This window comes from Anopheles coluzzii, chromosome 3 (assembly GCF_943734685.1).
Source record: "Anopheles coluzzii chromosome 3, AcolN3, whole genome shotgun sequence".
Classification (NCBI taxonomy): Eukaryota; Metazoa; Arthropoda; class Insecta; order Diptera; family Culicidae; genus Anopheles; species Anopheles coluzzii.
The window spans coordinates 9,603,217-9,629,415 of record NC_064671.1 but is presented as its reverse complement, the minus strand read 5'-3'; the positions used below and the strand labels follow the sequence as shown (position 1 = coordinate 9,629,415).

The 26,199-nt window shown below is 48.1% G+C and overlaps 1 protein-coding gene across 1 annotated transcript in view; it reads left to right on the top strand.

Moving 5' to 3' along the window:
- LOC120959503 (metallo-beta-lactamase domain-containing protein 1) overlaps positions 1–26,199 on the top strand; it is a 96,080-nt gene that overhangs the window by 32,763 nt on the left and 37,118 nt on the right. Inside the window, exons 2-4 of the mRNA XM_040382945.2 lie at positions 399–504; positions 2,343–2,550; positions 10,051–10,218. Of these exons, the coding sequence (XP_040238879.2) occupies positions 2,379–2,550; positions 10,051–10,218 (340 nt within the window). The 5' untranslated portion in view covers positions 399–504; positions 2,343–2,378. The remainder of the gene's footprint in view (positions 1–398; positions 505–2,342; positions 2,551–10,050; positions 10,219–26,199) is intronic.

Below are 26,199 nucleotides of genomic sequence, written 5' to 3'. Positions count from 1 at the left end.
TACATTTTCCAACAGATGAAATGGGTGCGAGAGAAATGGGATGACTTTTGTTTTGGATGGAAAGCAAAACAACAACATTACTCGTGAGTTCCAATTTATCATCGCACAGGTTGCAGAGAAAAGGAAAGAGACAAAACGATCCTTTCAATGCGTTAGAATGTCGTCTAAAGTATAGCTTTCGAGTGGACAAAAAAATACAACAAGCTTTTATTTTTTAACAATAATATTATCGTTGTCCAAATGTATTGATTAATACCATGTTTTTAAAAATAAATTAATATAATTAATAATATTTTTATTAAACCACGGATTAGGACAATCAAACAAGTTATGAAGTATTTAGACACTAAGGCATGTTAAATAATTATCTTAATTATCTATTTTTATTTTCTTTGCAGACATATCTGAGATTTTTTTTAGCGCGTAACAAGCCATAGTGCAGCATCGTCAGAAAAACATCGTCCACTCACCCTCATCGAAAGCATATACACCGCTCCAACGTAGGTAAGTACACAAAACCAGCACCCTCCAGAAAATGCACCGGAAAACGAGAACTCAGTGAGTGCAGGCTGCTGGTGCGCGCTTTACCGGTGAGTGCTACGATGCGGGCGAACGAACGATGATAGGCCGACGAGTCGCCGACGACCCGCCGACGACTCCGATGACGATTTTCCACCTCATGCGCGCGGGTGGCGAATGCGAAAAAAGAAGAAAAAAAAAAACACAAACGCTTTCCGATCGACTGCAGGCTGTGTGTGTGTGTGGCACCAACCCCGGTGGCTCGACCGTTTTTCACCGTTTTCCGTGTTTCCAGTCAAGGTTGATCACTCGGCAGGAGCGAACGGAAGCGAACGACTGGCACAGCCCGGCTGGAACGGCGGACGACCGTTCGGACGACCCGTAGTACGCGTAGCTTTGGACTGTATGGCTCCCCCCTCCCTATCCCCAGTTGAAATCCCTCTGCCACCTCCCCTACTATTGCTCCTCATCAGTGGCCCGACGAACAGAGCTTGTTTTTGGCGTGTTTTGGCAAACAACCTAGAATCGGCACCGGAAAGAGTTTCTTCCCAGAGAAAAGAAGGAAAAACCAGCCGGGAAAACAGTGCGAAAAGTGCAACCGCGTGCGCGTGTGTTTATGTGCGTGACCGGCCATTAGCAAAAATCGCACCACTCACCACCACCCGCCCCATTCGTAGAACCATCGGGGTCGGGGTGAATATCGTGTACGGATGACCCGCTGCTCGATTTTCCCTTACCCTTCCCCCCTCCGTTGCTCGGTGGCCCGCTATGGTGGCAAAGGTCGGGGTCTTTTTTCCACTCTCGGGGTGTTTCTCTCTGTGTGTGTGTTTGTGTGTGTGTGTCGCGCGCGTGCAAAATTCACCTCCAATGCGGTACGGAAAATCATCGCGCAAAAACCCCGCACATAGTGGTGTGTGAGAGAGAGTGTGTCTGAGTCTGTGTGACTAACGCGCGCGCCCGTAGCCATCTGTGTGTTTGTCGGTGGTCTCCCCCCCCCTCCCCGGCCGTGTGGTGCACTTGTTTTGGTGCGGTGTATTGGAGTGTCTCAGTGTGTGTGTTTGTGTTTTGTGTGCGCAAAACAAGAGAGGCAAAGGGCATGAAAAAAAAAGCCCACCCGACGGAACGGGAAATGCGTACGAGAGAGAGAAAGAAAGGGGGCTGAAGCGGGGGGAGGCGAAAACGCAAAACAGCTGGAACGGAAATCGCCTCCCCTTGTGCATGCACCACCACCGCGCACGATGGGAGGGGTGGAAAAGTGTGCTCGCTCGTGAAAAGTGTGTGTAAGTGGCAAGGAGAAAAGAGGGAAAGTGTGAGGAAACTTGGGGGCCAATTTCTTAAATCAAAACCCCAATCCTGCCCCCGTCCCTTCCCCATTCCCCCCTCTCCACGTTGGTTCAACGCTACGCGTACTGCGTCACTCTGCCTGTCGTCCGTTTTACCGTCGCCGGTCGTCGTCGTCGTTCCATTCGCTCCTGCCGCGGTGGTCATCTTCCTTGTAGGGTGGTTGGCTGAAATTAAATGCCCCTCCTCCCACTGCCGATCTTGTGCGAATTAAAAATAATCAGCACACACACTCGCGCGTGTGTGAACAATTTCCCGACTCCCGCTTGACACGCGTGGAGTGGAAAATTAAACTGCAGCAAAAGAGAGATAGTGAGAAGGATTCGTTCGTTCGGTTTGTGTTGCGTTCGGTTTTGAAAAAAAAAAAAAAACAAGTTTCGTTAGTTCGTTCGTTCTCTACGTGGTGCATCACCCTCGCAATTGGAGTGGCAAAAAAAAAACAGACCAAAGTAATCAATTTCATTCCCTCCGCTTCACAAAAGCGACCAGCAGTAGCAGCAGCAGCGACAAACACCACCATGAATCAAATCATCGTGCTGAGCGAGGGCTACTCGAAGTACGAGCAGAACGAACCGCCGTCGGCCGACGCCCCGATGCTGGCCAACTGCACCTGCACCCTGATCAAAGGCCCCGATTGCAACGTCATCGTCGACACGATGACACCTTGGGATGGCGATCTGCTTTTACAGCGTAAGTATACGGGCCTCTTACGCTCGGGATGGTTTGTCTTAACACAGTAGACACACTCGCTAAACACTTCTTTACTGCCCTCTTGGCGGAGCATCTTCGAAGCAGCCGGAAATTAACAGTTTAGACACGGACATTTGTACCACCCATTTGTGAGTGTGTCTTTTTTGTCTGTATTTCTTCGCTTTATTCGTTTCCAAAAGCACACGGCAGCACATCCACATCATCCACACATGGGCTAAGCAGCAGGAAAAAAGCTCATTACCTAAAGGCTTTTTCGGATGTAAAGGTCCGCGAGGGAAAGAGTGTTGCGAAAGGATGGCTCTGAAATCGAATTGCCATTTTCGAGGGGGTTTTGTGTGTGTGTGTGTTATTGGAGAAGGATATTCGTTCTGTCGAGGCATCCTTTCGCTTTTTTTTTGGCAAAATGATGGTGTACAGAAAGTCACGATTCCAACAGGGTCAAGTGCATGGAAAGGAGAGGGAGCATTTTCACTTTCCACTGGACCGGTTCCAAGCCAGCCAGCCATGAGGGGAAGATCGGTAAGAGGGCTTCTAACGTATGGTTGGGAAGATATAACCACTTTCCTTAATCTCTTCGTTTTTTCTGTTCGCACACTAGCTTTAGAAGGGGCGTGCTCGACCAAAAGCATGCTCTAAACATGCTCTTGTATGACCTCTTGCTGATACAAAAATGGCTCAATATCCTTTCGGTCCTTCCATTGCTGTTTGGTTTCCCGTCCAACTCCCTTGTACTTCAATGCGCATTTACTACGTCCATTGACTCGTGCTTTCGGTATGTTGTGTCGCACAGAGGACGTTCTTTTTCTTGTTCGTCTGCCTGCCACTGTCGAATCCTTTTGCCATTACGATGGTAATGATGGCGACGCTGTTTGTTGTACGAAGCAACGCATTCAAGCACGCGTGACACACACGCACAAACACACGCACAAAGCCACGGAGCAGAATAAACGATTGACTGTGGGTGTAAGAAGGTTTGGAAAGCAGCTCCAAGCAGCAGGAACAAGTTTTCCATGTTCGACGTGATGTTCCCGCGGGAGCGATGGAGCGGGGCGGGCCCGGGAGGACCCGAAGACAACTGTTTGAAATAGTTTCTCCGTCCCTCGGGCTTCACAAATCACAAAACGGTTCCGAATGGCGGGTGAAAACTTCTAAAAAGAGGTGATACTACCCTTCCCCTTCGTCTTGGGAGTGAGAATGGCAAAGTGTGGTGATTTTCGCACACAGGTTCGTTTGCTGCTTCCCGCAAACCAATCAATTCTTGTCACTCACAAGGCAAGCACCGGGAATGGAAAGGGAAAGCGAAGGGGTTGGACCTTTGTGTGTGTGAACCGTCTAAAGGAAGCTTTTGTTAGTGGGGAAAACACTATCGTAAGTAGTTAGAGCGCGCCACCGTGGCTGTAAGACACAGTCGCCGACGGGAGTGGCAGCAAATGGTGGGAATGCCGTGCCGTGCCCGTGTACCGCCTGGAATAAAACATTCAAACGAGGGTTGGAAAACAAAAACCCCTGCTACTCTAAGGGGTACTGTGGTGTGTGTGTGTGTTGCGAGCTTGCGAACATTTCCGGAACGAGGTGAAACATCGGAAAAGCACGCAATGACGAGCAAGAAGTTCTGCAGCGTTCGTCCAACAAACAGCCAACAACAAACGCAAACGGAAAACATTCAGCAGCAGCAGCACCAGTCGCTGATACGGTACAGTTTTAGAAAACTCCTTCCATCCCCTTTCTTTTCTCCTTCGGACTCCAAACAAAACGGACACGGCAGCACCGGGAGTCAGCTTGCCAGCGGTGAACTTTTGATTAAGCTTTTGTCGTTTTGCGCGTTTGGGGTGTGTTGTGTTGTGTTCTCCAGGCTCGCTTCGTTTCTTAACATACCGCAACGAACAAACGGCCACACGCGCACACAAACACACCCTTGGCACGGGGTTCACGGGCCTTGGCCACCCGGTGACGGTGGTCATTTGAATGGTTTGCCGTGGTTTCGGTTTCGTGCCGGGCAGAACGCGAACTGCTGTTTGCGCGCGAGGATGGGTGCAGCACGGTTTGGGTTGGTTCGGCTTTCCCTCCCATTTTCTTCCATTTGTCTGGCCGGAAAGGTTGGTAGGGGTGCTTTGGAAAAGAAAGTTTTGCAAATGGTTTCTTTTCCAATCGATGTGCCGTCGTGGGATGAGTTGCAGGATGAAAAAGGCGGGCGAAATATTATTGCCAAACGGGCGATTGAATGTTGGATTTAGAATTGTTCGCCTTTGCTTGGACGGGTCGGGGCGCATTGGGGTTGCGAGAAAGTTCCCGAACTTTGACCGCAATGAACTTTTGGTGTTCAAACAGCTAATAAAGCCAGTTCAAGAGGCAATAAATCGAAAAGTCACATTTTTTAAGTGCGCTATTTACGCATTGATTCTCGGAATGATCTCCTAGTGCCGTGGCAAACTGCTGGATGCATCACAACGAACGACACACGTTCAAATCTTATCTTGACCGTTCTTTTCAGGTTTTCGGTATCCAGTTTTACTATAAAATTATGGTTTTGGCAGTTATTTAAGGGACTTATTAGATGCTATCAAACCATTATTGTTAGTGCTGACCGATGTTATAAGATTGTTCTTATCTGGGATTAGATTTTCAAGATTGCATACCTTCAGGCGCATTCACATTTTGCATTCATGGCACATTTTGCACAAATACAACTTGAAAATGACTTTATAGCGATATTTTGATTGTATTTAATTTGGGTTTAATCACTTTTTTAAACCTTCCTCACTCTTTTGTCCACCCAATAACTATGAAATACCATCGATTGCGAACCAGCCAGTCCAGTCAAGTTGAACGATATCTCAAAAACAATTCCGTTTGGTTCATTTATTTTGTGTTCACAGATCTCGCTTTTTCCTTTTTTGTTCACTCTCCCCTTCACAAACTGTTCGTCGACCGACGACGATTTAGCTGAAAAAAATCTCAAACAGTAGTTTAGTAAAAAAGTGACTCTACAGTGCAATACAAAAAAAAAACAAAAAGAGAAGAATTGGGGAAGGTGAAACTAATTTAGAAAGTTTTTTCATTTCCATTTCCCCCCCAGAACGGGCAAACCGGAAGCTGCTGTGTGCGCTCTTCTAGCGGCGCGCGAGTTCACAATTGATTGCGATATTTTCACGGCACACAACACGGTGTGGTGTGTGTGTGTGTGTGTGTGTGTGTGTGTGTGTGTGTGTGTGTGTGTGTATGTGCAAGCACACCGGGAGCATGATTTGCTCCGCAGCGAAATAAATTGATCTTGCCGGATTGATTTTGTCGAATTGTTTGCGTTTGACTTTGCAATTTTTGTGCCAGACGCGCAACGGTGGGGGTGGGAGGTACACAACAAAAAAAATTGGAAATAATTGCACATGAAAAAGGAGCTGAAAGAGCTGATTGATGAATTTCATTGCATGGAGCACGGAAATGAAGAGACGACAAAGCGCGCTCATAGAAACAAAGCGAGAAAAGAGGAACTTGTACATTGAACATGAAACATTAATCATTCACGACAAAAACCTGAAACCCCCCCGCGGGGAAGGAAGGTTATGTAAATAAGCGCTAAAAGTTGGTTTGGACTTTTGGAACAGCCAAACAGCGCCGCATACCGAAATGAGGAAGTTGTGCCAAACAGCAGCGGGGAACCGGAATCGAGAATGGAATCGATATAAAGTTAAGCTAAACTGTGTGTGTGTGCTTGTGCGGTGGGAATGTGGAAGCAAATTATTTCGGCATTCTCGGCGCACAGTTCGCGAGCCATGCCATCGATTGTCAATTCTGAGTTGGAGTCTAATAACTCTGTCGCTTTCTCTCTCTCTCTATCGCTCGCGTTCTGTATATAACTCTCTGTCCCTATCCCTCGCAAACTTCATAATGATGCCAATCAAGCCAAAACGAGGATTAACCTACCCCAACCCCACCCCTACCGGTCGATTTTGCACATCGAAATCGGATTCGCGCGAGTATCCGGTGGAAAACTTTTCTTCCTCCTTTTATCGTTCGCTCCCCGGGCCCCGGCCGGAGAAACGGAGAATCGTTACCACAATTAACCGGCTGGAACGACTTGCTGGGGTCAGTTCATTTTTCGGGGCACTTGAGCGGAGGGAAGACAGAAGAGTGTAACCTTCCGCCGGTACTTCCGCTTCCGGAACCGGCGCAAGAGTGCGCACTGCTGCCTGCAGACGGACTTTAGTTTGGTAGTTTTCATAAAGTGGTTTTAGCAAACGGTTGCTCGGGGAAAGTTTTGCTCCCTACGTCTCCCACCACGCTCTGGCGTGTGTGTGTGTGTGCGCTATTCGCCATTCGGCAGTGCGAAAGTTCATGCGCCAGGGCCAGGCGATTCTAATCTGTTGTGCTAACTGTGCTTGGTGTGGTTGTAGGCCGTTCTAGATAGCACGATACACCGAATCTGCACCATTTGGATGCTGTTGGATGCTTGTGTCTGTCCTCCTTTTTTTTTGTTTTGCTGTTCTAAATAATTTTCCACTTGTATTTTCGGTGTGGCCCCCTCCGGGTGTGTACGCCGCCGCGAAGTGCCCCGTGTAGTCAGTGTAATGGGGATGCATGGATGCCGATTTGAATAATCTACTCGGCCGTAGCAACCGGGCGAAGAGCGCTGGGGCGCTGCTTTGCGAAAATGAGCACCGAGCATTCGGTTTTTGCGGTAAAGTATGAAATTTTGATGAATATTCATCGTCAGTGCTCAGCGTGTCCGTGTTGCAGCGTGTGGGCAAGACTGGAATTGACTGCTTCATAAGACGGTACGGACGGGGACCGAGGCAAAAACACGCACTAAAGTGAAACAAGGCGTATGAATATTGTTGTGCAATACTTTTTGCTTATCCGTTAAAGCGGCGGTACCAACAGGCAAGAAACACCGATGCTTCCCTCTCATGCTATATCTTTATTTATGGTTTCGAAAGATGTTCGAAACATTCGACGGTATCCTGCCCACGGGGCGAGTTTGTAATCTCTTCGGCGGCCGTCCTCCCCGTCAGGCAAAACAGAACTTGAACGCTTGCTCGAGTTGAAAAGTTGTGTAGAGAAAGGTATGCAAATGCTGCCATCCCCCACCTCGGTAGCTGAAGAAGCGCCTTCTTGAGCACGTCAGTTACAACCAATAAAAGCAGCTGCCAGCAGGTCCAGGTTCAGGCCTCTCCACCACTGCCGCTGGTTGAGGTTGCCTCTTTGATCGATAGTTTTAATTTGATGTTTTTATGTTGCAGATTGTACCGAACGCCGGGCTCGGAAGAACATGATCCTAGCATCTAAGAACACTCCACTCCGCTTCGACACTAACTTACCTGTTTCTCGAGACATCGTCTAATCCCTTTTGATGTCCGATTATCAGGATTTGTGAAGCTTACGTTTTTCATTTCTATATCTTCATTCAATTTTCGCATCCCGGGCTACCTTTTGTTACCTGGTTGTGTCTCCCCGGTCTAGAGCCCCAGCGGTAAGCTCACTCCGGATCCGGATCCGGCTTTGAGAGAAGCTTTGCTAGGAGTTTCGAAGAGCCGGGGGGGCTTGATCTGCCACTGCTGTGGCTAGTTTATTGGCCTGTTGGAGAAAAGGCAGTTGTGTAGAGTGTGGAGTGTGAAGAAGAGAGAGAGAGAGAGAAGGGGGATGGCAAAAACCTCGTGACCGATTCCAGTGCTGTGCACACGGCTGCAAAACCACAACATCGGGGGTCATCGGGATTGAAATGCGGCGCCTCCTGTGTGCCACGAAGCACTCACGAAGAACCGGCCGGGTGGGTGCCGTCGTTCGTGTTCGTCGTCGTCGTCGTCATTCCCATTGTCGCTTGTGTGCCGGTGGTGTGTATTACTGTGTGCGGTAAACCCGGAAGCTGTGTCGGGGGGGACCCGTCCTGTGTGTATGGGTGAGTGAACAACACAAGCATACACACTGAGGTGGGTCGATGTTTTTAGGCCTTTCTGAAGCGATGGCAACACCGCTGGCCGTGTGAGTGGCAGGTCCTTTTTGTCCGTGTTGGTGTGTGTGTGGAACGGGAACTGTGGAAACTGCAGCCACCGCAGCAGTGTACCCCGTGTGTGTACTAAAGGCGCAGGGCTTTACCCTAACTAAGTGGTGAATCAGGAGATGAATGTAGTTATTGATTATCATAAGCCAAGGAACGAAACCGTATGGAAGGAACCAAGAGTGAGGTAGAGAAGAGTGTAAGGGGCAGAAGGATTGTGTACGGTGTTATTTCGCACACATACACGCTGAAACGGAAAGGTCCGTAAAACCCGAGGACCGTAATCTGCGAAGCCCGGACGGATACGTGACCACCGAAGACATTCGCAGCATTGGAAAATGCCGCGCTGTGGTAGCTTTGCTTCCCTTTTTATCCAACCCTGGTTTTCTTCCTGGTGTGGCATTTTGTGGAGATGGGGAGATGGTAATAAAAAAACTGGGGAGCGAGAGACAGAGCGAGCGAAAGAGAAGGTTGGTGGCAACGTGTGCACGATACAGCAATTGTGCGATTTATGCGCTTTTGTTGTTTGTTCTTCTTCGCCCGACACCTAAACTTCGTGTGTTGGCCTGCAGGGGATGTGCTGCTGCTGGATCAAAGGAGGGTATGGGGTAGGAGGGAGGGATCGTTGCTGGTAGGAGCGAACACGTGGGTTCATAATCGAACGATTCGCTTTGCTCTCGGTACTGGGTAGGTACTACTGGGTCGGGAAGGTGATAAAACCCCATCCTTTCGGCAAACGCATAAAGGCCTGGAAGAGCCTGTGGTGCTCCAGAGAGACAGAGAGAGAGAGAGAGAGAGAGAGAGAGAGAGAGAGAGAGAGAGAGAGAGAGCGCTCCGGAAGGCGTTGTCGGTTGGTTGGTGTTGCCTCGGAACGGGAAAATCAATAGCGAACGGGTCTCGAATGAAGATTTGTTATGCTGGAGGTGATGGCATGTTTTTCAGGAGGAACCGGGGTTAGTGGTTTCTTTTTGCATTTTTGGTTTTGCAGGAAGATTGCAGGAAACCTACTTCCTGGTGTACACACGTCAACCACCCACCCACCCAAGCCGAAGTGTGGTCTCTGTATCACATGTCACATGTGTCGCCTGATGATGCATCATCAAACGAAGCGCCCGGACAGAGAGCAATTATGCTGATCCGGAAAGGCGAGAAGCAAAAGATTCAGAAGCTGTATTTGAGGTCTTTTTGTTGTTGGGTTGCTGCGTGTCTTCTTGAGTGACGATGCACAAAAAGGGGTTTCGTGTGTACACAAAGTACATCTCCTTGCGCTGCTCCATCTGTCACTGTGCTCGGTGTCCAATTTCGTCACGCCAACCCGTCTGTCGTGTGTGTGTGTGTACTTCCAAAACAAGATAAAAAAAACTGTCTCGAACTTATGGAGCTGATGTGTTTTCATGTACTGGTTTTTCTCTCTTTCTTCTCTTCTCTTTATCTTCTCCTTCATCCGATGATAAATGCGTTCGTGGACGGGGCAACACAACACACAGGACTGCAGGAGCATCAGCTGCATCCGGACGACATCGACTACGTCGTGAGCACACATGGACATTCCGACCATCTGGGGAATAATAACCTCTTCCTGCGGGCGAAGCGGCACATCGTTGGCACTAATATTTCCCACCGGAATCGTTACTACGTCCATGATTTCGACGCCGGTAAGTAGCTGGGCTGGTGCGCCTGCATGCGCCTATCTCTAGACGTCTTGCCGGGGTGCTGGGTGGGCTGCTACGGCGGGTATCGTTTGCTTGCCTGAGCACGAACAGCTAGCGAGACGACACTTCAGTGTTGGCGACGGACCGAGTTTTTGTCCGCAACAACAAAAACCAACAACAACAACCCGAAGGATCAGCCCCGGATGGACTTGATTGTTTGACATTAAGACAAACGAACAAAGCTTGTCGCACGATGAGCTGAAGTGGATGGAGGAGACGCTGGGGGAAACGATACGAAATCATGTTCATTTCAAAGCGTTCCAATTCCGTCCCAGCTTTTCTAGGGCGCGGGGGTGCTTTTTCTCGCTTGCGCTTTCTTGGGAAGCAGATAGAATCGCACTTTGGCAGAGGATGAGGCAGAGACCGGAGTGTTGGTGGTGTCGTTGGTCCGAAATTGATACCGTTTTAGCCAAATCTTTGCGCACCGTGTCCCGCCTCTGGGAGGGATAAACCGGTCGTTGCCGGGTAGAGCGCAAGATGAAGATGATAATGATGATCTTGGGTGTTTCGTTCTCGTTTCGCGTGCGCCATAAACTTATTTACCGAAATAAATAAACAGAAAATTGACACGTCAGCAGCAGCAGCAGCAGCAGTCGAAGCAGCATTGGGCGCTCTGGCGCGGGATGTCGTGGGATTTTGGGGGGCCACTAACGAATGCGAAAAATCAAGTCGAAATTAGATATTGCCTCTTGGCTGCCTCACGGACTTTGTATGTGCCGTTCCGGTCGCGATTTGGAGCCTTGGTAGAGGAGAGATAGAGAGAGAGAGAGCGCTAGAGCTTCGTACCGTGATTCTTTTAGCGCGCTGGCTCATAGGAACATGTATCATTCTTCGACCACCCGCCCTCCGGTTGGCCTTATTTCCAGATCGTCTCTGGAGATGGGTGAAAGACCACGAAAACCTTCCTGGAACAGGACGACAGCGACGTCTTGGAGCTGGAATTTTATTTTCTTCGCCTCATTTCCCGGTGACATTCTTGAGCGGCTGCCAGGGTTTTTGGGTGGGGCGTTTTTTTTTCTTTCTTTCGGGACCAGTGCTATTTTTTCCACCACTTATTCCACCGCCCTCGGAATTTGTTCGAACGTGCCAATTCCAGGCCCCCGGTGTGCCTATTTCATGGTCGACGTTCGAACACCGTCGTTACCGTCGATCTCCGTGCGGGCGTACGGCGTGTGCATTGGAGCCTGTGACCTGAGCGCTTACTTTTCCGGCTGGTTGAAGCTATCAACCGCGCAAAGATGTATGGGCAGATGTGTTTGAGTGTGTGTGTCCATTGGAGGGGGGGGGGGGGGAGGCTTTTGGGAAGGAGCCCCGGCATCGGTGGACTGGGCTGATTGGACTGCAACAAAAAATACCTTTCCTTCGGGGCTGGATTCCGAATCATTTTCCCATTTCTGATATAATGTGCCTTTTCTCCTTTCGAGGAGACTTTGCTGGCATTTTGCTGGAATAAAGCTCTGGACACATACATCACTAACAGCGCTACTTGTTACGCTATTACATGGTCTTTACAGGCTGGCAAGAAAGAATTGAATGCTCTCTATGGCAGTAACAATACGCCAAGATTTCCAAAGACTTTCAAAGACACTCCCGGAAGACAACAGCCCACCCGAGCAGCGCTGAAAATCGGTGTCAAAAAATCGATAATTTTAATTTTGCCCATAATTTCCACCACTATACCTCAATTTTGCCTCATTTAACAGCCGCGCGTTCGTTACCGCACGAACGAGCGAGCGGCGCCCGTGCGCGTCTCGTGACTGCGTCAGATAGTGCGGCTGTACACTGCGGAAAATGATACGAGAAGCCAGGGGGGAGGGGTACAGGGTGTATTTTGGATACGGTACGGTAGGGACATGGTGTCTCATAAAACGGCCCAGGTACTCGCCCTCATGCCTCTCCTGAAAGCTTACCGAAGTGAAAATTAATGGTACAATTCCGCCTGTACTCGGTGCTTTTGGTGCCCGACTACCATTTTGTTTGCTTTATGGGCGGCCGGGAAGGAAGGCGCTCAATGCGCTGAAGACTTTTCAATTACGGCCGTGTGCGAGACTGGTGGCGGAAGTTTCGCTTCGTTTTTTGTTTAAAATCCTTTGTGCTTGGAGAGGGAGGTTTGAGTATATTAGGGAGTCTTTTGTGATTAGAAATGTTTCGACTGGGGAAGGAGAGGTTTGGTGATGTGATTTTATTTTTGCAGCATCACTACCACCATCATCAGCCTCCGAAGGTGTAACTGGCTGCATAAGGAAGTTCGGAAGACGGGTGACTGACGGTGGTATGTCTTTAGCAGCTTTGGTAGTGTGCAAATCTTTGCCGTGTTTGTTTTTCGGCGCCCCCTCGGTATCAAAACGTTGGCGCGTATCGCATAACCCAACCTGCTCGACGAACACAACTCGCCGTGGGGAATGTGGCTGGGGTGTCGTTTCCCGGTTTGCTTCGCTCGCTTGGTGCGCTGCGAGAAACAATGCCGGCGCAGCAGCAGCGCTATGGTAGTGATTTTTTACTGTGTGCTTTGGCGCATGCTGTCGTTTCGGGGGAAGGATTTAGATAAAATTTTATGAAAACAGTTTCGGTTCCCGGGGATGGTGTGCTTTGCGCACTCCCCACCCAGCGCGCCTGTTACGCGAGTGCTGCGCGACAGTTGGAGAGTCATTTCGATCGCAAACAGTTTCGCAGTTTCGCTGATAGTACAAAGAAGATTGAGTAGAACAAAAAAAACATTCAGAGCAAAACAACAACGCTTCCAATACCATCCGGTGAGGTTTTGCGCTGAGTTCGCGAACATATGTTATCGAGTTTTTTTTCTGTAAGGAAGAACGTTCCCCACCCACTCGCCTTTATCGTAACGTACACATACACTGAATCAGAGTGTGCGAACGTGTCAAACAAACTTGATTAGGGAAGCGCAAGGGGAAGAGTGGTATGCTTGATTGTTGTGAAGGATATAAGGGATTGGCTTTTCGCCTTTGTTTCTTGTGTGGGATAATAAACAGCACGACAGCACAACGCGACCGATGGTTATGTATGGGGTGCGATATTGGGTATTTTTGACGGAAAATTGACCACTTAAAAATGATTGCACGACGACGCGTTGCTCTGGATGTGGTTTGCTGCACAAGCGGTTACAACCGTTTACAACTTTTGGAAAGGAAATGAGTGTTGTTGGGTAACATGCGAGTTTTAGCACCATATATCAGAATATTATTCGTTTTAGACGTTTTTTGTAAGCTAATTTCAGAGTTTTGATTGTTTGATACTCATTTTTGTTGTCATGGGAAAATGTGGTGATATAATGTATATTGAAAATGTCAATTTTTTTTAGTTAAATACCTCAAAACGACCTATTATTGGTACATTATGGCATCAATTCTATAGTACCTTAATAAGTTATGCAATTAAGACAAGACAATAGTTCCCCTGGTAGTCTGGTGGAGCTTATTTTAGGAACTCGCAAAACATCTAGACAAAAAATCATCAAAATAAAGCTTTGATTCAATAAAGCTTAACTGTGAACTTCCATTTCTGTGAAAAGAGCAATAATCCGGTTTTTGGAGAATTCTGGCTCTTAAATCCATTTTCTTATAAGGTTTTTATTATTTCCCTGGAAATGACAAATCTTATTTTAAGACTCTTCAACTTATATTTGAGTTCTTTCATATGTGATTTGATATATATCCTATGTTGTACTAAAAACCGCGCATATGGATAGATTCAACAACCAGTTTTGAGATGCTTTAAATGTTTCTATACGAAAAAACAACTTTCTGATAGCGATCACTATTCATTTATCCTCCTTTTGTCGAGCAAACTAAGTGCTGCGTCCAACAAAAAAGAACAAACCACCCCCGTACCCTATACCATCCCTTGATTATGAAGCTTCGCAGGGTTGCACGAATCACGTGTATTCGCGACGCTCCCATACACATCTTGAGTGTTTTTCGGCGAACGTCTCGGTTGTGTTGAATTCGCATGAAAAGACGGAGCTGAATGCAATTTTGATTCGAGTGCTGGTAACAATGTGCTCGCACAGTGCACTTCCTCGCTATCGTTTCGCTTCGGCTCCGATTTGGCTCTGGTTGGTAGTCCGGACAAACGCGGCAAAGGGCGTTGTTTTGTGCTGTTTCAAAATCAGGCAAAAAAAAGGAAAAGAACCGTGACATCCGGTAGGTGTTTCACAGCGGTCCCTTCCTTCGCCCTCCGCGTGTGATGACGTCTCTGTCACTGTCAAGTTAAAAAATCACGCAGCTCTTTTGTTGCTACGACCGATTCGCCGTAATTTCATCTACGGTCGGGAAATGCGAATCGCTCTGTATGCCTGTCCTGTATGTGTGTGTACATTTTGTGTAAGTCGGGGCACGTATTTGCTCGTGGTAAGATTTTCCTTTGCGCGCGCTCTCCATCATCCGTCACCAGTCCGTATCCTGTGGCGACCCCCTTCGTCACGATCATCCCTCGTTTCACCCGTTCCGTGTACTTCGGCCATGCCGTAGCTGCGGGAGGGATTGTGATTTCCTTCACCAGGCGCTGGGGGTGTCTGTGTGTGTGTTCCATCAGTTTCGGTTGATGATGTGAGACGTTTCGGAAGAGGAAAATTTGAGCGAGAAGTAACATGATGATAGTAGGTACTTTGGGCCGCCGTTGCTTAAGCCTGCCACTTGCCGGCGAACTTCGGTGGCGGCAGGGAACTGGGGGGGAGGAACCGGAAAGCTATCAGAAACAGTGTGAAATCTCACACTGCCTCATGCTCTGCTCTGCCTACCGCCCTGCTCTGCCTACTGCAGCACAATCATCTAGGGCCGCGCGGACTGATCCGGCTTTACGTTTTTTTTTGACGAGACAGCTTCAAATCCACGTCACGCTGTGGTGGTGGTGGTGGCGGTCGTGTAGGTAGTGGTGCACGACGTGACATTTCCATAATCGAGTTGCCTTTAACTGGCGGGAGCGAGCCATGCACCGAAGAAACAGTTTGACGGATATGGGTGTCTCCTCCCTTCCCTCATTTCTTTGGCCGTTAGTTTCCTGGAAAAGCGGCGGAAGGCATATTCTCCCACATAACTGTCTTCCCTCCGCTTTCCTCACACAGTGGAACGGGATGCACACTGACACAACAACAAAAAAGAACTGGAGAAGCTTTTGTTGATCATTGTGTACCCAGGTTCGACATATACCGACATTCTGCGTCACCCGGATCGATGTTTTCCTTCACAATGGCGCTGCTCTCTGTGTGTGATTCCTCCGGCTGGGAGAGCCCCCCCCCCGGGACTGGGAGATGCTAAAGGGAGGAAACTAAAATTCAATTTTGTGCGAATATCGTCTCCTCCCGAGGCTTGCGGTGATGGTAATATCCTGTATGAATGTGTGCGAGCGTGTGTGTGTGTGTGTGTGTTTGCACAAAGCACACATATGTGTAGAGGATGCCGCACTCCAGCGGTGAACAAATGAACCTGACATGGTTTTGCGCTGCCATGCCCTCTCCAGCCCCACACGAGTGGAGTCGATCAAACTCTCACCGTGATTGGCGTTCTCGTTCCGGTTACAGCTTTCACCAAGACGACGGTTATGAGTTCATCGTGTGTGTGTGTGTTTTTGCTCTTTTTTCTATCTACTTCCATCCATTTCCGTCGTTGGAGGAAGTTCCCCTGTTGGGTCTGCCGGGCCTTAAGCCCTAGCCGATTTGTAACGGGAGGCCACAAAACGAAGACTTCCCGTTCTTTTTTGGTTTGGCCACGTGTCCCCGGGAGTCCACTGGTACCACCGGAGGAGGCCTTCCGGAAGCACTCCGTTTCGGACTAACTTTTACCGGATGTCGGTTTGTTATCGCTCCAGCTGACCGGAACCTCATTTGAAGTGGTTTCTTATGTGGCGAGGTGTGGGAGGCCATCCCAGGACAATTTTAATGTCACAAAATTCGCCCTGCCCGTAGGCTCATCCTGCCACAGCATCTCTTCTCGGGGGAGTTCGCAAAAGTTTCGTTAAATGTGTTTCTGTGGTGTCGTTTTTATTTTTCCTTTCTTTTGTCTTGTACACACACACATACATACACAAACACACCCATATAGGAGGTAATATCAGTTCTTCCCGGTGGGCGGAAATTCGATTTCAACTGCGAGCGTATTGCAGCCTCCGGTGTGACGTTCCTGCGAGACATGTGTCGGCGGCTGCTCCAAAAGTTGCCCACCTGGCCTCGCCAGCCGGGGAACAAAATATATGAGCACGATTGCCCCGATGGCAATAACTGTCAAGCGGGGGAATGATAATTGTCGGCAAAGTGTGTGCTAGCTATCGCAAAAGCGAGAAAGACGCATCGTTCTTTTATGTGGTGTGGAAAACTGTGAGCTCATCCTTCCACGTACCGCGCAAGTACATTGCTCGCACTTGTCAACTTGAACAAGTCAGCAGACGATAAAGAGTGACAGGAACACTAAAACATCTCGCCATTTGCCATCGTACCCGATGGTGGGCCGTTCCTCGGCGTTGCGTCAAATCGTTCTATTTTATGCAAATATTTATGGACTTTCCGGGAAATTAACTTTTATCAGTCGATTAACGAATTGGCAGGCCCGCGCGCTTTCTTCAAAATCCGGCTTCATTTCGATCATTAAATTTTGCGCTTTCCGCTTTCTTCCGGCTTACAGTTTGCGGGTGGGAAAGGTGGTAATGCCATTTGCAGCCATCGTTATCAAACCGTGAATTACCTGATATTTTAGATCACAGTTCCGCTGCGATTGGTCGGCTTTGATTGTTTCTCGGAACGCTTGCCAGACAAAGGAAGAAGGCAAAGAGGCTCCACGCCGTTTCGGAAAAACACAATTTCCTCCACCGCTAAAGCATTTGCCCTTCGATGGCGGTGGCGGTGTCTTATTGGGGGAAAATCTCATCTACAATGCCGCTACTACCATGGCGCCCTCCATTGCGCGAAGCCGACATTAAAATCATCATTTATTCCTTCAGTGTCGGTCGTAATGTGATATACTTTGGGCCGCTTTTAAGCAATTTCCGGTAAGACTTTTCCCGCACCACAGTACACAACACCTGGGCGTTCTTGCTGTTGGCAGTGCGAAAGTAACCACCGCATTTGCAACCCTCCCTTCCTCGGTTTTTTGTGCAGATTTGCTGTCGCGAATTTATTCCTGCTGGGCGGACGGCCAACTGGCAGCAAGTTCGAGCTCGTCGTGGGTTGTTTTTTTTTGCTGCCGAGCCTTCGATTGGCAAATGGCGCGTGAATCGGTCCCGTATCGGGGAAGGATGGGAAAGGCTTTCTCAAGTAAACTGTGCGTGGAACACCGTTTGGCATCACCATCCCACACGAAAGGAAGATCCCTTTGTGGCTTAAAAAATGGTGACTTTATGAATTTTTCAAGTCATAATTCAAACGCCGCCGTTCCGAGCTCCTCCTTCCCACTCTCAATGATCGCTTTGTTTTGTGTCTTTTGTGGGGAGATATTTTCTCGTTTCGCTTTACAAAATTGTTTCGCTTGAAGGCAGTTTATTCTGTCACTTTCACGACTTTTCTTTTAACGGCTCGTGCTTTTATACAGCAGCAGCTGGATTGGCGGAGAGCTGAAGGGAGAGCTTCTCGATGCTTTTTGTTTTGTCCATTTTTGTGCTTCCACGAAAGTATATTTCTCCTCGATGACAGGGACAGGTCTCGGCGCTACACACCTTAATTAAGACGGGTGGCACAATCGCACAAAATCCTCGCGCACCGTTCGCGTGATGGAAAATCTGTCTCTTTGAGGGAGGAAGGGGTGCTGTTTCGGAGCAGGGTAGGAAAAATCGGAACGGAACCCGTTTGTTGCGCGATTGTTCCTTTTTTTTTACTTGCACTGTCTGAGAAGAAAAGCTTTGAATTAAGATTGCCTTTCCATTTTCTTATCTCTTTGTGTGTGTGTTGAGCATTCTGTTTTTTTGTTTTTATTTGAATCTCAAACCACGTTGGTCCTGTTCGCCTTTTTGTGTCTGAAATACCGCATATTTGCATTGTTCATTTTGAATCAGCGAAAAGTAGGTGTCTTGTGGGGAGCAGAGACAGAGAGAGGCAGGGTGCGGTTTCGGATTCACTTATGCAGAAAAGGTCACGAACGTGTGTTGTGCTCCTCTGCGTCAACCTGAAGCCCTTTCGGCATTTGAACTCACAGACTCGCTCCCGTTTCCCCCCCCCCCCCCCAAACGCCAAGTCAGTGAGTGCCACTCGCCGAACGCCAACCTTGCCGACCTTAAAACTGTTGCGAGACAACGATGAATAATGGATTTTTGGAGCAATATTGGAGAAGCATCCGAGCAAAGTTGCGTTTTGTGCGGATTAGCCGGGCCGTGTTGCTTCCGCAGTGGTTGGAATCTGCCGGTGACTGTGCCGTTGCTGCTGCTGCTGCTGCTGGCATTATTGCCGGCGAGTGGAGGGCAACCGTTCCGGCCCGGTGGTCGTGATTAATTATTCAGCTCGGGCCTAGGCCAAAAATCGGTACTCCAACACACGAGGCCGCGCACCGAAAGAAGCACCGAAACCAATTCATCCATATGCTTTCACGGGGTGTGTGTGCGCGCAGGGAACGCGGCCTCGTGGGCTGCAGCCTGGCAACCGGGACGAGTGGAAACAATTCCGGGAAGGTTGAATCAGTACGAGTGCGTTTTGTTTCTTTTTTCTATTTGTACTGTTTTCTCTTTCTCGAGAGGTTATGTTTGCATTTAGAGGGAGGGTTGACGTGTGCGTGCGTGTGTGTGTCTGTTGATCCTTTATCCTGCCAACTCGAGTTGAACCCTGTCAAGTATTCGGTTGAGACATGGTCCATGGTCCATGGATCCTTCCGTCCACGCAATCACTGTGCGCACACAGTCAGTCAGGACCTGGCGCAAGAAAAAGTTTGTCCGGGCAAAGTAACCTTTAACTGGGATCTGGGGTGTGTGTGTGTGTGAGTACTGGACACGGGTTAAAGGTGACCCGTTGGTGGGGAGGAATGATAGGGAAAGGAGTGTTGCCGGCAAACAACGACACCACCAGCCTAAGGTACCTCAAATGGTGGTTGCACTGGCAACGCTTGATTGCTGCCTAATTTCTATGTTTGACTTATGGTTCTGTTATTCGTCACAGCTAGTCCCGGGAGGCATGTTTTGTGCGTGCTCTTTCTTGCTCTCTCTCTCTCCTGTACCTTCCTTCTCCAAGCTATTCATGGGCAGCGAGTGTTTTGTAGGGGCTTGTAGCCTGAAAGGACGGATTTACGCCCCCGGGCAGGTACTTATTTTTGCTGCCAGCTGTGTGTAATAGGCGTAAAGAATGGAAGTACAGCTTTCAGAAAGCTGAAGGGTAGTGTGGACTTGTTTTGTTGTTGTTGTGGTACGGTGTTTCACTTTCTATGTTGTCACATAACACACACACACATACATTATTTTCGGTGTTAAGTTGTATGTATTTGGGCAAGTACTTTGCGCCAAGCTACCACCATATTTAATGTATAAGATACAATTATGTGATACGATTATTTACAGTAAAGCGGCTTGGCTTGGTGGGGACAATTGTGCTCAAACATTTCTGTGGTGTGCTTTGGGGAATTTTAGGCGAAGAATGAGACGCTATTGTTAAAAGAGGTATACTTAGGGCAAAAACACAATGTATATGGATATGGATTTGAAATATTATATTAAATTTAAAACGGAATAAAGTTTCCAAAGGTTTTACAATTAAATTTGTTAGGACGTAGGTTTTATGGATGATTGTACCCCTTTTATTCATGCTTTTTTGGTACTTTGTCGTTTGTTTTCGTTTTTTTATTCAGAAATTAATATTTAATTTTTGTTTTTCGTTATGATGATAATACACATTTAAATATAACAAGGTCAACTTGTTCAGTACACACAGACCTCCGCATGAAAATCGACTCAGACTAGATTCGAACTCATAAACTGCGTTGTGAAAATCCAATGCACTTGTCACGACACCATCGAGGACCGCCTCCACACTTGCTGCTTTGAAAGCAATAAAAGCTTCGAAACGATCGACAGCTTTAAAAAGGTGTCACTTGTATGCAAATATTTCTTTTACAAACGATAAATCCTTGCTTTATTGGCCATCAAATTACAAAGCTATCGGATCGCTTCAACCGCTACGTTAAAAAGAAAGAGAAAGAAAATAAAACACGTCACACAAGCAAACGTTGTTGATTATATCTTTGCTAGCTGTACAGGCGCCGATCGTGCTTGCGTGCTTAAATGATGCGTTTTTGTTGTTGTTATACGTATTCACCGTCACTAGACGTGCGTCCGTACCGCCACCCGCACGGTGCGCCAACTGCTTGGCTTGGCAAAATTTATTAGCCCCTCAGCGCGTGCTCCAATAAAAGCTCGAAATTGCCATCTTCAAACTGGCGAGCACAACACTTACGCACTCGAATAAAACATTAGAAAACGAAGAAGAGGGAACAAAAACAAGCTCCAGCGGGTTGCTGTTGTTGTTGTTGTTGGTGGTGAAGGATCAACAACTTTTATTTAATTTTTCTCCTTTAAACTCTCTGCACAGCATTTCTGGGCTTCAACTCGATGTTGGGGGTGACTTTTTTTGTTATGGAAGAACAACACACACACAGGCAGAGCGCGCAGCTCAACGATGCACTTCCCATCAAGAACGGGACCTCTCAGCGATATGGCTGAGTGGAGAGGGCACTCGAAACCTTGGTACTTTGGTTCCAATTTTCCTCTCTTTTTGCCCCTTCTCGCGACGATGATGGGTTAGAAAAGGGGAGCGATCACCGGGGAGCACCAGGTTCGTCGTCAGGGCTTCGACGCAAAGAATCACAATGTAACAAGCGCAATAAAGCAGAGAGGCCACTTAAACAACAAACTCTGTCATAGGAACGGGGAGCATGGGAGAGGGCAGTTTGGCGATGACGATGACGATAGTCTTAAAATGGGCGTATTCCGGCGGTCCTTCAGGATTCGATTGCAAAACTCGAACTGAAGCAGAAAGTGGAGCTCCCTCGCTATTGCTGCGTTGGGTACGAGCATTGAGGGAGCTCATTTTTCTACTTTTGGCTGTACTTCTGGCTCGTTGTTGCTTACCGCAAACGATTTGTATTTTTCGCTTTCGCAGCAGCAGTGGGTTGATTTTCGTACAATCTAAAACCAGTTAGTAAAGCAGTGGAGCTCTTTTAAGTGAGCAGAGCATTCGTGTGCGTTTTTTTCGTTCGTTCATGTTGTTATGTGTGCACGCTTATCACGTGCCACGGGGTAAAGAGAGAGAGAGAGAGAGAGAGAGAGAGAGAGAGAGAGAGTTTCAAAGCAACTGCGCACGTTTCCATCAGCAACAACTGTAGCAGATGGGCGAGCTTCTTGTACCGGGAACACCGGTTGTGATGTGTTCACCTGGCCGGAAAAACGGATGGTCTCAATCAGAGCCAGAGCTGCCAGGTTCATACCAGCTGCAAATGGAGAGGCGGCTGCAATGGAGAGGCAAAAAAGGGAAACCCGTGGCAAGGAAAATTAATTTGTATCCATTTCTCAGAGCTTTTCGGACGTTTTGTCTTTCGCTGATGCTGCGAGTCGTTGTTGCCGCACGAGTCTCCAAAGAAAAGTATCGTAAAAACGGGTCAGGCGTGCACTGGGAGGGCGGAGAGAGATAGAGAGTGGGTGGGTATGAATAGAGAGGATGGAATGTTTTGGCTCCATGTTTCTTTCCGTCCGTTTCGTATTCGCTTTGTTTTCGGGCAGAAAATCGGGGTCGACCATACTGTGCCGTTTGGGGCCCTGGCTTTGGGAAGAAGCAGTGCTCTGCAGGAAAGAGGTTGCTGGGATTTGGACAAAATACCAACCAAAAAGAAAGAAAGAAAGAAAAGCTCATCCCATCCGCACTCCTCCCGCAAAAGGTGATAAGCAACGAACGTGATGGACATTCTGTGATGGTCCTTTTGTGGTTCGCGCGAAGGTGAAAAAAAGCAAAGCGAACAATCGGCTAAGCGGATTCGAGCAAAACAGATGGCAAAAATAGACAACCAAGGGGGGAGAATGGGGGGAGAGCCAGGAGGAGAAGGCAAAAATCCCGCTAGCGCTAGTAGTGAAAATGGGCGAAAATGGGATGAGGAATGCTTGGGAAATATTTTAGCAACAACCATCAGGTGTAATTGTTTGTGTGTCTGTGTGGCCGGGCGAGGGATGTGTCCGAGCGGGCGGACACCCACCACCCACAAGGGCGGGGCAACAAAGTGCGAAAAACGCTGCCTCCATCGCGCATCGGTTGGTCAGTGTGGCGAGAAAACGTCACGATGGGATCGTAAAGATGAAAATGTAGCACAGGCAGCAGCAGCATCACCAGCAAAAAAGAAAGATAGATGAAGGACGATCGGGACAGGGGTTTGGAGGGAACTAGTTAAGAGTGTGCGGAGGGAATCGGGGAAAAAGGCATTTGAATCAATGATACCGCCGGGACCGAGAGGAGGAAAGAATGCTGCTGCTGCTGATGCGCGGTGAATGCTTTTGCCAGGTTTTTCTCGTCCAGGAGCGCTCTGACTACCATTTTTTTCTCTTTTCTGGCATTGGTTTTCGTTGGTTCTTCACTCGGATGGCAGCTTCAAACGTGGTGTTTAGTTACTCTTTTCGGGTGCGAACGATCGCTCAACTCGCCCCGTGGCTCAACTCGTCGTCGTGCGAAAACTCACATTATTATGCGAAGGAGCATTTTCATTATCATCATTCATTCTTTGATTTTCTTTTTTCCATTCCGCTGGGTCTCCCCACGCTGACGGGCGTTGGATGGTTGGTTGAGCAACCGGGAGAGGCAGAAAACGCATGGGTATGGAATGCTACTACGGGGTTTTGGGTGGAGCTTCTTCTTTTTTTTGCACTTGGTTCCAGTTTTCGGTGGAGGATATGGTGGTAAAATTAATTTAAATTCCCCACGGTGTGTGTGTGTGTGTATATGGGAGCGACCGGGTGCCACCGGATGTGCCGACCGGTGGCGGTGGCCACGGTTGTGCGCTCGAGCGTGTGTTTGTGCAAGTGTCACGCGGAGGCGAGGATCCAATACAAATGAGGAGTCATTATGTGTGTCCCGAGCCAGTGTGTCGTATTTTGTGTGTGTTTTTGCTGGCTTTTCTCCCTCCCCCGTCCCCATTGGGTTTTCACAGTCAATGCGGGGCGGCAGGCAACTGTTTTAGTGTCAACCAAAATGCCTAAATTTGACGGCCGAGGATGCAAAACAGCAATCTCGTCGCGCTCTTAGTGTTGTGGGGGTATTTTGTGTTTTGTTTTTGCTGTTAGCTCTGCTTCTTACAGGGTTACAGGGCTTCTTACAGGGTGAGATAGCTAGTGAGATAGCCTTGAAATAGTCAGTAGTTTTTCTTTTTCCATCATTTCATTTCATCGTAATCATTTTGGAACAAACAGTTTCAGACCGTTTCAGGCTTTTATTTTCCATAAATTTTATTCAATGTTTTATTACATTTTGACATTTTATTTTACGATAGAATCTTAAACGATTTTTCTAATCTTAAGCAAGGTTTTTTAAGCTCTTCTTCAAGTTCTTCAAATTTTGTTTGACGTCAGAGTAATATTTGACATGGACCTGTCAATCAGTCGTTTAAGGCAAAATGTCTTAATTTCATTTAATTCAATAATCAAACTAATATTTTGTGCTATTTTTAATACTTTTTTGCAAATTCCGATGTTCTTTCTGGATAATCATTCTGTTGAAATGTAGTTTAATTAATTTTCCCATCCTCATCGCACCCATGCGAACCCTGCACTTTTGCGCATTCGGGTGTGCCGCGGCTGTGCGGTAAGGTGAGCTCATTTTTTATTTCACCGCAAGGCTCGTAAAGATGGGGAATTCTGTTTTTTTTTCTTACCTAACAGTGGTGGCACTGGTTTCGTTTTTCCCCCCGTCGAAAAACCGTGGTTTGAACGGGGATGGGATTTTTTTTGATTTTTCCTCCACTTCAACCCGAACTCCCGATTCGATGGAGACGCCCGGTACCCGGTTTCGGCAGTGACGTTCTGGCGGTTCTGGCAAAGTGTGGCCTGGGCTTAAATTGACGCTGATCAAATAAATTTTAGCAGCTTCACCAGCGGCGTTGCGGGATCGTTCCTTGCGCATCGCTTGCGGGCATCTGCAGCCCCACGGAGCAGCCCATCGGCACGATCCATTACGGTCACTGCGCTCTCACTCTCTTTCGTCGTGTCTGTGCGCTCGTTGGGGGGGTAAAACCGTTTCCCGTTCGCCCCCCGGGATGTTAATAGCGAAAACGAAATGAACGAAAAGGCGGCGCGGGAAGGATGTGTTACGGTAAATTGTAATAGCTAAAAGTATGCTGATGTGTGGGTTGTGGATGGAGCGAGCGTCATTGTCGCCGGTTGCGCCGTGGCCGTCGTTCGCTGCGGTGGTGTATCGTCTCGCCAGTGCGCCACAGCTCGCCTCTTGTTGCTGCTGCTCGTTCGTGTGTCATCAACTCCGGGATGCTGGGAATCGTCCTCACACAAGAGGGGATGTTTCAACCTTTCATCCTCCACCCCGTCCACCTTTCCACACGGGGACAAGTCATCGGTGCGGTGACACTAACAAAACGCCCACTGGAAAAGTATGTCGCTTCGCGCGGTGGCTCTTGTCCGCATTTTATGTTCACATTCATTTCGGGTCGACGCCATAATTCCACTAGCTCACCTCGTCCAAAACCAAGCACAAAAAAAAAAAAATGGAAATAAAAAAGGAGTGGACAAGGAGGAGCCGGTTTTTGTGTGCGCGGTGTGTTTTCTATCGCAACGATGTTATGCTTTTATACATCAGCAAAGCCCTCAACACGTGTGTGTGTGCGTTTGTTTGTCTTTTCGACCGATTTGAATCTGCTCCTGAAAGGTGCGGTTATTGTGGCTGTTGTTGTTGTTGTTGTTGTTGTTGTTGCTGTTTTTCGTGCTATGTGTCGCAGGCAAAGGGAGCGGTTTTTGTTTTCATTTACCTCCTTCTGGGAAAATGGCATCCCGACTCGGGGTTTCGTTTCGGGGAAAAATCCTTTTTTTTTTCTTCTACATCACCACCACTCTGGGCTGGAGGGGGTGCTAAATTGTTTTCGGAACAAACATTCCAAGACGAATGTTGCCTTCGACGAGCGGCGAAGTGAAATGTGTTCGTATTAATTTAGCCTTTTCTCGATAAGAAGCGAGCGGCGTCTGTGCGAACGTTCCCACGCCGAGCACGCGCACGTCTTTGAAGCTGACGTTGCAAGCGCGAGGAGTGGCAGATGTAACTGTGTGTTTCGCGGTAACTATGTTAGAACCGTTTGTAATGAAGGGAAAATCTGCATAATGGCATCAAAGTGCCAGTCTGTGACTCGCTTTTGCAAAGACTGTACAAAGAGAGAGCTGTGAGCGCGGGAAAAGCGCACCGGGTAATAACTTCCAATAAAACATGAACCAGTATTATTATTGATGACATAAGCGGATGCTGTCATGTTTATAGCAGAAAACATTTTCTTTCAAAACAATATAATTGATTGTCTTAGCATTAGTGTGTGCGTCGGTGACTCTATATGTGCATACTTGGCGTGCCGGAGGGGCTGTTGTTGTGATTGGAGCTCGCATATCAAACCATCAAACCGTGAAACACCGCACACACACTCGTAACCCACACCAGAACTCCTTCCCTCCCCACGGGTTCGATGAGCCTCATAAAAATGATGATCGTTTTGTAACCTCATATTTTATATTTCGGCTGCCCCGAAACACTTCGGTCCCGGGGCGATGGTCCATGAATGCATAAAGTCCGGTTTGGCCCGAGGGGTCTCGATTTTTATCGCTTTCGTCCAGCTGCGCGCGTGTGTGTGTGTCGAGCCAACCCAAATCAAAATAACCGGAGCTCACACGACCCTTCTTCATCCCTCTATTTCTGCCCCCCCCCCCCCCTCGCCATGATATGTGTGATTCGTGTGGGACAGTTGATTAATACACATCCGG